This window comes from Misgurnus anguillicaudatus, chromosome 15, assembly GCF_027580225.2.
Source record: "Misgurnus anguillicaudatus chromosome 15, ASM2758022v2, whole genome shotgun sequence".
NCBI lineage: Eukaryota > Metazoa > Chordata > Actinopteri > Cypriniformes > Cobitidae > Misgurnus > Misgurnus anguillicaudatus.
Window position 1 is genome coordinate 36708903 of NC_073351.2, and position 15279 is coordinate 36724181.

The 15279-nt window shown below is 38.4% G+C and overlaps 2 protein-coding genes across 2 annotated transcripts in view; both read left to right on the top strand.

The window, feature by feature from the left end:
• Positions 1–7211, top strand: part of cplx3b (complexin 3b) — an 84062-nt gene extending 76851 nt beyond the window's left edge. Inside the window, exons 2-3 of the mRNA XM_055173833.2 lie at positions 5483–5570; positions 6568–7211. Coding sequence (XP_055029808.1) covers positions 5483–5570; positions 6568–6792 — 313 coding nt within the window. The 3' untranslated portion in view covers positions 6793–7211. The remainder of the gene's footprint in view (positions 1–5482; positions 5571–6567) is intronic.
• A 2915-nt stretch (positions 7212–10126) lies between these two features.
• On the top strand, positions 10127–12755 carry LOC129418885 (growth arrest-specific protein 1). Its single transcript, XM_055173831.2, has one exon. It carries the CDS (start codon positions 11482–11484, stop codon positions 12250–12252), a length of 771 nt encoding a protein of 256 aa, XP_055029806.2. The 5' UTR covers positions 10127–11481; the 3' UTR covers positions 12253–12755.
• The last annotated feature ends 2524 nt before the right edge of the window (positions 12756–15279 follow it).

A 15279-nucleotide genomic window follows, 5' to 3' on the forward strand; every position in this document is an offset into this window, starting at 1 on the left:
GCCTCTTGACCACTAGTTGGCGCTATAACACCACCTCAACTTTGAAGGTCTGTAACTACAGAAATATGGGACCGATCAACTTGACATTTGGCACCGGTGCTCTTGGTCTAGGGTACTATCTATGTGTAAAAGGAATTTTGCGTAGCTCAAAAAACATGGCCGCCATCGGCCAATCAAGAAAAAGCAGCTATTAGACAGGGTTAACGGAGGCTGATCCAAACAAAACGTGGTGGGCCTGTTTGTCTCTTGGCCGTGAAGGTCTGTGCCGAGTAAGAAAAAATTCGGCCTCCGGGAGGCGCTATCACGTTTTTTCAGTGTTTAAGTGATTGTGTATTATGCAGTGTTTTAGATATCAACAAGATCTTTATATCATTTAATAGAGCTACATTAAATGAACAACTTTTCCTCAAGAAGCACTTGTCTCAGTCGAATCGTTTGATAGATATTCATCATTTTCTTTTAAACCTACTTTTGCGAACTAGTCCTAGGTTTTTTGACCAATCTGAACCAATCCAGTGCTGGAATATTCCTTAGACCCTGATTATCAATAATTATCAAAAAAAAGTTGAACTTTGCACTCGTCGTCGCAACACTACAGTCAAAAGTACGAAGAGGCGGGGCCACAAATACTTAAATAGCTATCGTTTATGATAGGAATGAGATATCAACATGAAACTTGGTACACATATGTATAGACCCATGCTGAGGTCACATGCAAAAAATTGCAGAGATTGTCCATTAGGTGGCGCTATAACATAAGAACAAATAACCATAACTATAGCATATTTATATGACACATAAATATTTGTCTGACCTACTTGTTATTTTGCACATAACATCTACTTTCAGGTTCTTATAATGGTCTATGAGGATAATTATTTATCTTTGAAAACATGCCACTCAACAGCCAACCAGTATTAACCATGTACAAGTCAAGCCTAATTATGTGTGATTACAACTAAACTCATGGGAATGTTGGTCTTATGTTTCCAATTGTCTGTGAGGATTTTTAGTTCATCTTTCTGAAAATCGTTGCATCTAACACAATGTGTGCAAAGTAAACAGTTCTCTAGATCAGTGGTTCTCAATGCTTCAAATAATCAGCACAATAGTAGAGATCTTTATTAACTGAACTGATTGTGTCAGATGAGAGAAACATACAAAATGTGCAGAGCAGTGGTCCTCCAGAAACGAAGTAGAGAACCACTGCTCTATATGTTTATGTTTATATGAAAAAACTTTTTTGTGAACTAATACTTGGTTTTTCACTCAACAACACTAAAGCCAATGCAATACAATTTCCTGTAGTCTGTGAGCAAATATGAATGCCAAATTGTGATCACCAATTGTACATCTTATTCCTTTAGTTGTTTAACTTTGAATTACAAAAACAACTTTTCAAAACTACTAGAATTTTTTCAGTCAACAACAATAAAATCAGGGCAGTACATTTTTCTGTCCTCTGTGTGTAAAGGTATATCAAATACAAAATGTAATGAATTTGAATACCTGCTTTTGTAAGCATAGATTTCATGTGATGTCACACATTGGTGTAGGTGCAATTTGTACGACTGAATTGCAGCACGTGTGTTTAAAGGAACTCATAAAGATATGTATTAAAGTTTTTCATTATCCCCATTTATTTACATCAGTAGCATTAGGATTCTATTTTACCTTCCATGACATAAACGTGTCCTTACATTATGTATAATACAAAGTTGTTACATTTTTATATGTTCTTTTTCAAATATTGCACCAAAAATTATCATGTGATAATGCAATTGGTTATTATTCACATAAATGACCTGCTAGAACTCAACTAAATAGCAGCACTTTATGAAATTGAACGCAGACAAATGCTTACCAGCAAATCTTCTGCAAATCTACTAAATAACATGACATTTGTTATTGACATAATTTGATATTGAAAACATATCTGGATCAGTTATTTATTGGCCCAGCCTAAAATCACATGAAAATAATTGCAGAGCTATACCACTATTTGACAATTTAACATGACAGAGCCTAAAAAATTTTCTATTAAAATATGTAACTTTGCTTTATTGTTTCCAAATCCAAAAAATTGTATTCTCTTACAATAACACAATAAAAGGATTATATGAAAAATATATACTCTCTGTGTGAAACACAGACCCTCATTAATATACTTAAGAGCATGCTTATCAGGATTTGAGGTAAAAATGTGTCTATCGTTATTTACTTTTCAATATTCAATAGGGCTTATTCGATCTACGTCATCAATGTTCGTGGTGGCCATATTGTTGACATAAAACTGTCAGTCTGTCAATTGACAAGCGAGGCAGCGTGGGTATTATGCATGGTATTATCGGTGTATTTTTTTAAAACCGCGCGATGGTGTGTGGTGTAATACACGGATGTTCTAACAACAGCAAAAAGAACTCCGGAATTAGTTTTTATGCGATACCGACTGTCAGAAAACATGAAAGGAGACAGAGGAGTTGAACCAGCGAAGGAGAGACTCCCAACACAGCAAAGTCTGTCCCCATCATTTTACCCCAGGTACCGTTAGGGATATATGCTCACAGCAAAGTCTGTCCCCATAATTTGATCACATATGGTTAGCTGTAAGCAGTGGCTGAAACTGCTCTTTCAAATAAGCTGCCATAAATTGAGACAATTATTAAATTAGTATTAATAACTATATGAACATAATAATAGGTCTGGCATTGATACTAGGTAGGGAATTAAGGGCCGTTCACATAGTTTTGAAAATTGTTTTATATTAAACAGAATAGCGGAGCTCACACCAAAACTATAACGATACAGATACAATGAACGACATCATTGGGATCACTTTCTGAGCGATTTTTCCCACCTGATGAAGGATAAACCATTGATAGCATTAAAATCTATTTGAACTTCAAGTGCACGGCCACTTAAAATGACAGTGAAGCTCATTGCTGAGCTCTATAACATTAGAATACCTCCAGTTGCTGTGAAAATTGACTACGTAATGCTTTTTATTCTATTACATTAACTAACTGTTATGCCAAAAGGTAAGAGATTAGACAAACTATTAGATTCACTGTTTAGAGTTACTCGAAACGCAGCGTGTTGAGGACATCTGTAAAAGTTTTTATTACAAGCAATATTAAAGGCAAGTGATTTGCGCGAGTGCCGTGAGCGAATTAGCATAAACGTATTGTTTGATGATGTGGACGATGATATAGTTATCGTTATAGTTATCGTTATAATGTGAATGGCCCTTCAGTGCTTGTATGATGAATGCGGATACTGTATGAACGATATAGTTATAAATATCCGGATAAGTTACGGATGGCAATAAGGACGGATCTTTACTTAAGGCTATTGGGTCTATTTGATATTGTTCCACAATAATCAAGCTCATCTTCTCTTAATACAGACGAGATTAAGGCATTAGGCTACTGCTCCCCTCGACTCAAATCTACGTGCGGCTCGGGGCAGGACAGATGTCATGTCAACAAGATGGCCGCGGCTAGCGACTTCTGGTGTTTGCGAATAAGCCCTATACTAATTTTATGTTAAATTAATTGTAAAATGAAAAAAATAATTTTAGCCAGCAGATGGCAGAAGGTCATCTTCTGCCATCTGCTGGCTAAAATTATTATTTATTATTTAAAGGGGTCATATCGTGAAAATGTTAGCATTGCCACTTTGTAGGTGTGAGCAAAAATAGGTCATTGAAATTTGGCTTTCCTTATGATGTCATAAGGATATCTTATTAGATTAATACCGCCCACTTAATGTGCACTATCCAACCACAGCACTGCCATTTGTGCAGAGAGAAAGAAAGAGAGAAAAAATAATTGACAGCACAATTGAGTTTGAATTGCATCAAACCACCATCATTGTGATCAGTGTTTGCACTTCATCAGCTCATTTGCATTTTAAAAGACACACCCAAAACTACACATTTTTGCTCAAACCTACAAAGTGGAAATGCTAACATTTTCACGATATGACCCCTTTAAAATGTATACTCAATAAAATTGTGTTCACAGGTTTCATCAATGGATGCATGATTTAACTTTATGAAGTCAGTATTATTATGTTAAAATAACATTTCGTCAATCATTCTGACGGTAAACGTTTTAACAGTCATGTGACATTCGAACATAGGATAACTCTTGAACTCTTGAAGGACACCAAGCATATGGAGATTGGTCATTTATTTCAAAGTCTTATTTCCTAACCCTGCCATTTCTGCTTCTGTGTGTAAATGCATGTATGTGTTTTAGCTTATTCTTCATCATTGCTGTGTTATAGATTAGCCATGTGAGACCTAAATCTCTATATCAGAGCATCGTAGAGAAATTGTGGTGGGCTGTTTTGTCTCATGCTAACAATTTTTGAAACATTTTGTGTGGCAAATCTTGCCATGGCATGCACCACATCATATTCTCGTCAGAAAATATACCTAATTGGTAACATGTTAGTATTCCAGATTCTAAGTAGATTTGATAACAATGCAGCAAATCTACACAGGCATGCCCTTAAAGGTCCTAAAGGGGTCATATTATGATATTTTTTTAAGTGAGTGTTAATGTGAAGTGTTACCTCAAAATATTCCACAGATCATTTATTATAGCATGTTAAAATTGACACTTTGTAGACCTGAGCAAAAGTATGCCGTTTTGGGTGTTTCCTTTAAAATGCAAATGAGCGGATGAAATGCAAATTGATCACAATAATGGTGGTTTGTTGTAATTGAAACTCAATTGTGCTGTCAATTATTTTTTTCCTTCTTTCTCTCGCACTAAATGGCAGTGCTGTGGTTGGATAGCGCAGATAAAGGGGGCAGTATTATTGTAATTCGCTTTGCTACCTACCTCACAAAACAGGCAAAAGTTGAACGATGTATTTTTTTACATGCTTACAGAGAATGGTTTCCCCAAACAAAGTTACTGGGTTGATCTGTTTCACATTTTCTAGGTTGATAGTAGGACTGGGCACCCAATTATAGCACTTAAACATGGAAAAGTCAGATTTTCATTCTATGACCCCTTTAAGGTCCCAGATCGCTTGAACCCCGGTAATCGCTGCTTGCAGCTATATTGATTTTTGTTTCAGTCCTGGAGATCTAGTGACCTTTCACCTCACCTCACATGACCTTGAACCTGTACATCCATCCAACAAATACATGTGTGTTTCCTTAAGATATAATTGTATTTATGGTTCAGTTCTCTCTTTGAAGGTGGGACATTACATTTATATGTCAGAATAGTTAACACAAGAATCCCTCTGAGGATGTAGAATTTTAAATAGAAAAATTGTGCTGCACATCAGTTTCATTTAAGAAGCTGTTAAAGGTTTTAAAACCTAACTGAGTTTTGACGGATGATCTTTAGCTTTATAGAGACATGAAAGTGTTATGTAGGTGGATAAATGATCAAAATGTGCTGAACTCATTTCATGCAGAAATCCTCAGATGTTTTGTCTCATTTTATTTCACATACAGGCAAGAGCGAGATGCCAATTTTGCTCAGCGAAAGGCTGAGAGAGCTACAGTCAGAACTCACTTCAGAGACAAATACAGACTGCCAAAGGTAAGAGGTAATCTCATGATAGATGACGTCAGGTGATTGTGCCATTTTAGAGGGGATATTTCACAAGACTATTTTAAGATTTCAAATAAACCTTTAGTGTCCCCAGTGTACAGATCATTTATTATAGCATTATAACAATTGCCACTTTGTAGGTTTGGGCAAAAATGTGCAGTTTTTTGGTGTGTCCTTTAAAATGTAAATGATGGTATGAAATACAAACACTGATCACCGTAATGCTGGTTTGTTGAAATTGAAACTCAATTGTGCTGTCAATTATTTTCTCAGTCTGTGCACTAAATGTCAGTGCTGTGTAGGGCTGGGTAAAAATATCGATTCATTAATGGATTGCAATTATTTGTTTCTCAATTCAATATCGATTCATCAAATCCTATGAATCGATTCAGCCCCCCATCCGGCCAGTGGCCAGTAGTGAGAGCGTTCAGCGTTGTACAAGACGCACCTTATCAAAACAGAAAGATCAAAGATGGCAAACAGCAGCACTTCTTTCAAGCCTGCATCAACGTGATCAAACATTAGTACTACTACACACATTATTTAAAAATATACTCAGGTACTTAATTGCTATTTACTTATTATTGAATCGATATCGAAGCAAGAAAATCAACATCGAATCGAAGCCTCAAGACTCGAAATCGAATCGAATTGTAAAATTCCTAACAATACCCAGCCCTAGTGCTGTGGTTGGATAGTACAGATTAAGGGAGGGTATTATTATAATAAGATCCCCTTCTGACATCACAAGGGGAGACAAATTTCAATGACCTATATTTTCACATGCTTGCAGAGAACGGTTTACTAAAATTTACTAGGTTGATCTTTTTCACATTTTCTAGGTTGATAGAAGCACTGGGGACCCAATTATAGCACTTAAACATGGAAAATAGTCAGATTTTGATGATATGTCCCCTTTAACATGACCTATTTTCCCTTAACGAGTGCTTTTAATTCTCCTAAAACAAGTTTCTCTGTGTTTCAGAATGAGTTAGATGAGTCTCAGATTCAGGCTGCGCAAGATGATGTTGAACTTCCCACTGAACTGGCCAAGATGATCGCTGAAGATAACCAGGAAGAAGAACACAAACAGTCTGTCCTGGGTCATCTGACCAACATCCAGAATGTGGACATGAACCATCTGAAGGGAAAAGCTCAGGCCACACTGGAGGACCTGAAGAACTCTGCTGAGAAGTGTTCGCTCATGTGATCTCTCTCTCTCTCTCTTTCTTTCTCTCTCTCTCTTCCTGTCCTGCTGTCTGTCCTTATCTGCTGTATATCTCCTTCATCATCATCATCATCATCTCACTCACTGCCGTGTTCATGTTTAAATATTCAGTGTGATCTATAGGACATTGTTTCTTCATTCACTAATAATGAAGTTTCTGCTCTTCTCGTGGTCTCTCATAAAATACAGTCTTTGTGAGAATCTTTCCATCATGTTTCACCCCAACATCACAAAAGAAAGAAAATGTTTTTATCATGAAAAAAAAACCTCCATTTGCTCCATTAGATATGGGGGAGTTCTTTAACAAATATTGAAAACATTTCATACATCACAATGCAAAAAGTCCAAATGGTCTCAGAGACGGACTTTATGTAGGTTATGCAAAGTGGTGTGTGTGTGCGTGCATGTGTGTGTGCGTGCGTTTTGTTTTATTTTTGATTTTGGGTGTAAATGTGACCTTGACAGGGTTGTGATATTCATCAGATAATCAACAGTCTGTGTCTGCTCCTTGCAGGCTTCTTTATTAAAGCAATAGTTTAGGTTTATGATGTTAAGGAGTTTTGGGGAAATAATCCATCTGTCTGTAGGTCATTATAGTCATTAAATATCTACATGAAGACATTTGACCCCTGCTGAAGTCAACACCCTTTGACCTTTCATTGAGTGATGCTGTTTTGTGCAGATGCTTTGGTGTTGTCTGGTTCTTTCTCTTAGTTATTTCATATACTCTCTGAATTATTTGATCACTTCTGCGTGCAGGAACAGATGGTCATTTGTGAAGCGAAACTTTTGATTATTAATGTGAGGTATTTTTTGTGTGATTTGTGTATTTTGTGAGTCTGTTGTCAGTGTTGATGAAGCCATGCAGGTATTATGGTTTAGTAATAAGCTGCTTCCATCTAGTGATATTAAAATGATAATAAAGCAATATTACAGTCTCTGACCTAAATGCAGGACAGAGCTGATAGCCAATAATATACAGGGAATAAGTCTGAACAGAAATTAAACAGTTGATTTTCCCTTTAATTTTGTTTTACATGATATATGATATATTTGTAATTTATTTACCAATGGCAAGAGTTGATTTCTGTCGTTGTATTTATACCCTCGATACCTTAATTATTTCCACAGTGGACTAGAAGTAATGTTATTATCAGTGTAATGTACTCATGTCATTTATTCTGCTGTCATTTTTAGACCTTGCTGATTTTTGACTGACTGTTGAAACTGTAATAAATATATTTGTACTAAGATGTTGATGTGATATAATTGACTGTCAGCCTGTCTGTAGTACTGTGTGTGAACAGCAGGGGGAGACATTAGCAACATTATAGACAGAAACAAACCTGCACTGTTATGAAGGAAACTTGGTGTCAATCCAACCTAACCCTAACCCTAGAGTCTAGAACAAACTAAAGTTCATCATAATCAGAGTTCATGACTACACATCTCATTTTAAAGAGGGTTTCCACGGGTCCTTGAAATCCTTGAAAGTTTGGGATTCTGGGGGGGATTCAAGGTCCTGGGAAGTTTTTGAAAATATACATACATAGATACAGGTCATTAAAAGTGCTTGAATCTATTTTATACAAGAAGTTTTCTGGAAAAAATCCATATTTTTCTCTGTGTAGTGTACGATAATATCATTAAAATTCTAGACTCTTTAAGCACACGTATTAAACTGTTCACTTTAAATGCTTATATCTTCTGTATGCGAATGTTGATTCATACCAAAATGCTTTTTTGCATAGTTGTGTTTGACACATGAAAACGTCTCGGGTTACGTATGTAGCTGTTGTTCACTGAGAAGGGAACGAGACGCTGCGTCTCTCTTGTCATACTTCCTGCATCCCTGTAACGCCGTCTTTGGCAATATTTTAGATAGTGATATACTTCCTGACTCCTGCGTCACCCTGTCTTTGTTGTTAAGCCTCAAAATTAGTTGAATTTGATATACACATTCAGACGCACTTACTCCTGGAGGCGTCCCCAAAGTGTCACCGCAGTGACGCAGCGCGAGTCCCCTCGAAAGGGAATTGTAACAATGTATCTTTAAAGATAACACGATGTAACCTTGCTCTCACTTGAAATGTGTCTCCACATTTAGTCCTTGAATTTGAGGGCATTGGACCTGGAAAGTCCTCGAAAGGTCCTTGAATTTAAAGTTAACTAAGGTGTGGGAACTCTGCACCTATTTTCCGATTCATGATTTGACATTTCCTTTAGTGTGTAAGTGTGTATTAGTTCAGGTTAACGATTCGAAAAAAGTACAAATTCAAAGTAAACGATGATGCAAGTTACCGTCTCTATTGTAAATCTCTTTTCTTGGACTACAACAAACAGACGGATTGTAGGCAACATTTTACTTCCTGGGATTAGTGACGTGGACCAGACCGACATTATCATAATTCCTCCCACTTCTGACTCACAGACTGTAAGTAATCTATATTCTCATATATTTATTTATTTATGAACGTATCAGATGCTTTTATCTAAAGTGACTTCCAGTGAACTACAAGCTTTACTTTTTTATCAGTATGTTTTCATATTTAAAGACTTTACTACTGACTAAACCATGATTCAAACACAAGTCAGTAGCGCTTGTTGTTTGAAGTTTCTACGATCACAAATGGTATTAATGTTTTAGTTTATTTAACTTTCCAATCTGTTACGTTCTGCTTAAGCCGCGCTGGTAAAGTTGATCAATCAGCTTGGTCATCTGCATTTTCTGGATCAGATTGGGCTCGTATTGATAAGGTAGTGAAGATTATATTAGGGGCTGTCCACACGGAGACGCGTATCACCGTATACGTATAAATTTGTTATCGTATTGGCGTTTCATCCACACGGATCCGGCGTTTTGGGAGACTGAATCCGCTATTTTTTGAAACCGGGTTCTAAAGTGGATAAATCTGAAACCGACACCCTTGCGGTTTCATCTGTACAGCCAATCCGTATATTTTGTGAAGCGAAAACGTCATCACATCACGTGTCGGAAGCGTCACATGTAACAGCAACAACAATAACGGCGGACTATGTGATTGTGTTCGTGCTACAGAAGCTACTAAAGCCTACTAGCTTTATTACAGCAAAATCTATTGCGTCTATGCAATTGTGGTGACCAACAAGCGATAATGGACAACACCATACGTTGGTTATGCGCATGCTCAAAGTCTTCTTCTCCGGGTATAGTGTATATTTGTGGCAGAATTACAGCGCCCCATACTGGTCCGGCATATATATACTACACCGCTTTCAGTCGGTTTCAGTGGTTTCGTGTTTACGGATTATTTTTTTAGAGCAAGGGAAAAAAATGATCGGATAGGGAATGCAGCGGCTTCGTGTGGATATAGCCTTAATTCCCTGTCAGTATTGCTTTGTGAGCTTATCTTCAAAACATGGTAAGGAGCGTCACATTTCCGGCTGACGTCAGAAGTATTCACGCCAATCACAATGTACAGATTAGCTGGCCAATCAAAGGACACTGTGCTTTTCAGATCGATGAGTTTTGTACAAAATCAAGGCAGGGCATAGAGGAGGAACAATAATGTACGGTATGCAGAAAATAATTTGTTTTTTACAATTAACCACGCAAACACATTGTACTACAACATTAGACAAAATAACGTTTTTAGCAATGTAATAGGTGGTCTTTAAGGTAGAAATAGACTTTTGAGCTGAGTGAGGTTTAAATTATGACTTATGCATTATCTAAATGATATTATCTTCAAATCATCAGTTTTTCTTGTGTGTCAGCTTTGTTCTGTAACAGACTCGAAGAATGCTTGAAGCGCTTTCCATGTGAATAGCAGAGAATCACGGATCTCAAGTGTCCTCTGAAAGCACACAGCACTAAAATATATTGTTGTGGAAAGTCTCTCTATTGATGGTCCTCTGGGCTACTGCACGGCCAGTCGGACACAAAGAGGGTGAAACGGTCCAGAAAACACTTTTGTGGGCCTTTTCTTCCCCAGCAGGGTGATTAAAACACCCCAGCAGAGCCCGAGAGGGGCGGAGCTGAAAGCCACCGGGTGTGCGTCCGTTTATCCAGGGGCTTGTGCTAAAGAGAAACAGATTTGTTTTTCTCTGCTGTAAATTGAAGAAGTGGTTTGCAGATGTTGAGCTTCGTGCAATCTCTCTCTCTCTCTCTCTCTCTCTCTCTGTCTGGTTTTGTTCTCTAATGCAGTGAAAGAGACCACACAGCTCGCCGGCTTCATGAAATTTATAAACATTTTATTTATTCTGTACAGGAGGTGAGCTTTGCCAAAAACTGCGTTACTATGGAAAGGAATCCGGTGCAAGGTCCCGTTTACAACCAATAGAACAACAGAATCCATAATGAAGAGAGGAGAAGCAGAGGGGAGCTGAGGGAGTTTTGGAGGAGGGGTCTCTGTGCGTAAAACACCAGAGGGACAAAGGCACGCAACAGATACGGGACATCAACGTGAAGATTTCAAACCAAAGGTGAGAAGTTAAATGAATGCGCACTCGCAGAGGAATCTGATGTCTTGGTTCAGATCTTATGGAGACCTGTTGAGCTTTATTTCTGATTTCATTTTGGCTGAACTTTAAAAAAAAACACACACACAGCGATGTTACTTATTTCGGTATCAGTTCGCTTTTTGGCGCGCATCAAAGGACTGAACTTATGGACGCGCAGTTAATGTGAGAATGATGGAGATGGAGAGCTGCTGCCTTCGCGTCGCGTTTCTCCTCGCGTCTTTATTGATGCTCGATGCGCAGATGCTCTGTTGGCAGGCGATTCTCACGTGTCACAGAGAGCGAGACTGCGAGCTCGCGTATGATCAATACCTCACCGCGTGTGACGCGAACATCCGCGGTGCCCGGGGTCACTGTCCGAGCCACTGCATCAGCGCGCTCATCCGACTCAACCAGACCACCGACGGGCCAAACTTGGAGAACTGCGACTGCGGGAAAGACGCAGAGTGCCTGCGCACCAAACGCGCTATCGAACCGTGTCTGCCTCGAACGCATCCCGGTGGCGCGCACGGGATCGGCTGCACAGAAGCGCGGCAGCGTTGCGAGGACGAGCCCGGCTGTCAGTCGTCTCTGACGGCTTATCTTTCCCGCTGCGGTCAGCTGTTTAACGGGAGAAAATGTTCATCCCGGTGTAAAGCGACTATAGAGGAGCTGCTGGTCATGCCGAACGGGATGATGCTGAACGAATGCGTGTGTGATGGACTCGAGCGGCCTTTCTGTGAGGTGGTCAAACAAAACATGATGAGACTTTGCTCTATTGGAGGGTTTTCTGTTGACCATGATGTCATGGATGATATATACGAGGACGAGGATTATGAGATGAAAGTAGAGAGAGATGTGACGGACTCGTATGCGGTGATGTCCACCTGCAGTGCCATCGCTGGTTCTCGACAGGTGCTTTTACTTTACGCGGTGTTTGCTCTCATCTGCAACACTCAATGAAGTGGAAAGTGTCCTTCTCAAACACACAAGACTGAAGGATTTTGCTCCCATTAAGACACAAACTCACTGCAGTCTTTTGATTTGATTTCATCACGACAAGACTCTTTTCTGGTGCTTCAAGTCTTTTTATTCAGTAAGATCTTTGACAAACGATCGTCTGTGTGTTGCCAGCAGTCTTTCATTGTCCTCACATCACACTTCAAATATTTGCAGTGTGTGTCCGCTTAAAGGAGTTTGTGTTGGGATCAAGTGCTTCATTTAAGTGAAGAGGCTCTTCAGAAGCTGTTAAACGCTTTCACTTCACTGCTGGTGTCATGATTCAATGATAGATGCTCATTATAAACCAGTCTGGTCTTGGTCTATATAGTCCTGGTCTTAAGTACTGGTTTGATGCTAACATGTATCAACACAAGTTTTGCATCTTAAACTGCTGGTCATGAACACTGAAGTTTCTGTCTGTATCTCAAGCAGTTCAATATTAAAGGAAGGTCATACTTGTTTCAGTGCTTTTCCATCTCACTTTTCTTTCCTGCATGAGAAGAAATGATGCAGGTGCTTGGAGTAAAGTGAAATTTTATAGACCCGAGAAAATATTTCAGGATTTTTCTCTATATAGTGGACTTTAGTGGACCTCAACAATTTAAAGTTTGTAATGCAGCTTCAAAGACGATCTTTCTAGAGAAACCATCGCCATTATTGCCAAAAAAAAAAAACAGTAATATGCACTTTAAAACTTCTCGTCTTGCACAGCCGTGTGATGGGCCAGAGTGACCTTGCATATTGCGTGATCACGTCGAAAGGTCACGTGTTACATACGGTATATGAAACTATCACTCCAGTGTGGAGAAAGAGGAGCGTTCAGATGTTGTTGTATATGGAATGATACTAATTCATGTATTTGAATCACAAGTGTAATGCTTGACCTTTCCACGTGATTACATAATACGTGGGGTCAAGTTGACTCGTCGCACGGCTAGTGCAGGACGAGAGGTTGTGGATTGAAAGTGCTTATTATTGTTTTTTGGGTTTTTTTGTGAAAATGAGGATGGTTTTGCTAGATAAGACCCTTACGGTAAATTCACACGGGGCGTAAGCATTAACGCTTCGCATTAACTTTTAATTGGTGATGTCATGCGTTGCCAAACTGAATTGTGGATCTGTCGGCGCCGTGTCAGTGCTGTTGCTCGCGGCAGAAGTTGAACATTTCTCAACTTTTAAAGCGGCAACGCATGCGTCAGCCAATAAGATCGCCTTATGCAAATAAGCTAGTCAGAGCCAGCCAATTACATTAATGGAAGACCGGAGCATGTGTTGCGGCCACTGTGATTGGCTGTTGGCAACGCTGCAGACTAGCCTTCTGTCAAGCGTTAACTCTTTCGCCCGGTGTGAATGTACCGTTATGCCTCGTTTAGAATTGTTTACAGTCGATTGAAGCTGCTTTGAAACTGTAAACTGTTGAGGTCCACTAAAGTTCACTGTATGGAGAAAGGTTGAGGTTCCTGCTATCTCTCTGGTGGATGTGTTGTGTTTTTGAAACCTAAATATGGTCTGTGCATGGAAATCTCCCTGAACCACATGATTTTGGATCACAGCTTCCAAATGCAAAGGCCACACTTAAAATCAACACCAGACCTTTAACATGCTTTAAATGATGTAACATATAGCCCATAGTGTACATTAAACAGAGTTACTTTTTAAACGTCTGTAATTCTTAAACCATTCATTTAAATTGAATGTGAATATCCACTAAATAAAGAGTGTGCACTTTCAGCCTATATTCACTATATGATTGAATCTGGAATACATTTTGGTAAATAACTAAAATAACACAAAATGTGCTTCTGATCTAATATTTATGGAGGTGATTATATGATGTGATGACAGATTTAGTCAACAAGATTGAGATTATTACTGATGGGGTTTGTTAAATAACTCTGATGTAATCATTGCTCATGTATAATCTTAATGTTTGAATGCTTCTTTAAAACTCTTGAATCTTATAAAGTCCCTGTAAAACTGGATAAACGCAGAATCTTAAGCAACGGCAGTTCTGAGAGTTTTTCTGTGAAATCAACTTAAGGTAGGTTTCATACGACACTGAAGTCTTTCCTCTCTTATAAGCACCCCCACCCAAACGACTGGGAACAAAATCAAAATAAACAAAAGCAGGAGAGAGGACTGGAGGAGGGGCCACACAGGGGCCAATAGTGACACAGAGCTGGAGCCCATTTTCTCATTTAACACACACAGAGAGAGACAGACACACACAGACACACACGGCTCTGGGTTACATTTAGAGGCAGTATTGTGTCTCACTGCTACAATGTTTCTATTCATTTGTGTGTGTTGAGGTTTTCAGTCTCTGATGGATTACACCACACACACACACACACACACACACACACACACACACACACACACACACAAACCTTCTTAACATCTTCTGCTATGGAGCGCGAGTGAGTCTCAGAACCAGCAGCAGGGTTTAGGGGTTAATTTTGAACAGTTGTGTAGATCAACACAAAATGGAGCTCAGTACCAGGACTTCTTAAAATCCTCTGACATTTAAAGTCAAGATGTTATGAGATATCAGATCATAAAACACTCAAAGGAGATCTTCACATTCACTTGACCTTTAGTGCAGCTATTAAAATCAAAGAAACCTTAACCTCAGAAATGAAAGTGAAAGGTAGCTTTTATAGCTTTATTTTTGAGGTTACGACTATAACAGAACATAACTTAAACCCCAAAATATTCCAAAATAAAAAATGCTTTGCTAAAAAATATTTTGGAATATGTTTACAAAAATATATTTTTCACCAATATTTTTAGCCATTTTTTGTATATTTTGAAATATTAAAAAAATGAATATATTTTTAAGCATTTAATATATATATATTTTTAGCCCTGCATATATTTTAAACCAAATTAATATTTACAAAAACTTTTAAAAATAAGGTTTGAATTGGTTAAAATTTAATATATTTTCAACTTCAAAAATATATTTTATAAAATTGAATTTAGCAT

Coding starts and splice junctions, on each gene's coding strand:
- LOC129418885 (XM_055173831.2), top strand. CDS start 11,482: ATGATGGAGATGGAGAGCTGCTGCCTTCGCGTCGCGTTTCTCCTCGCG.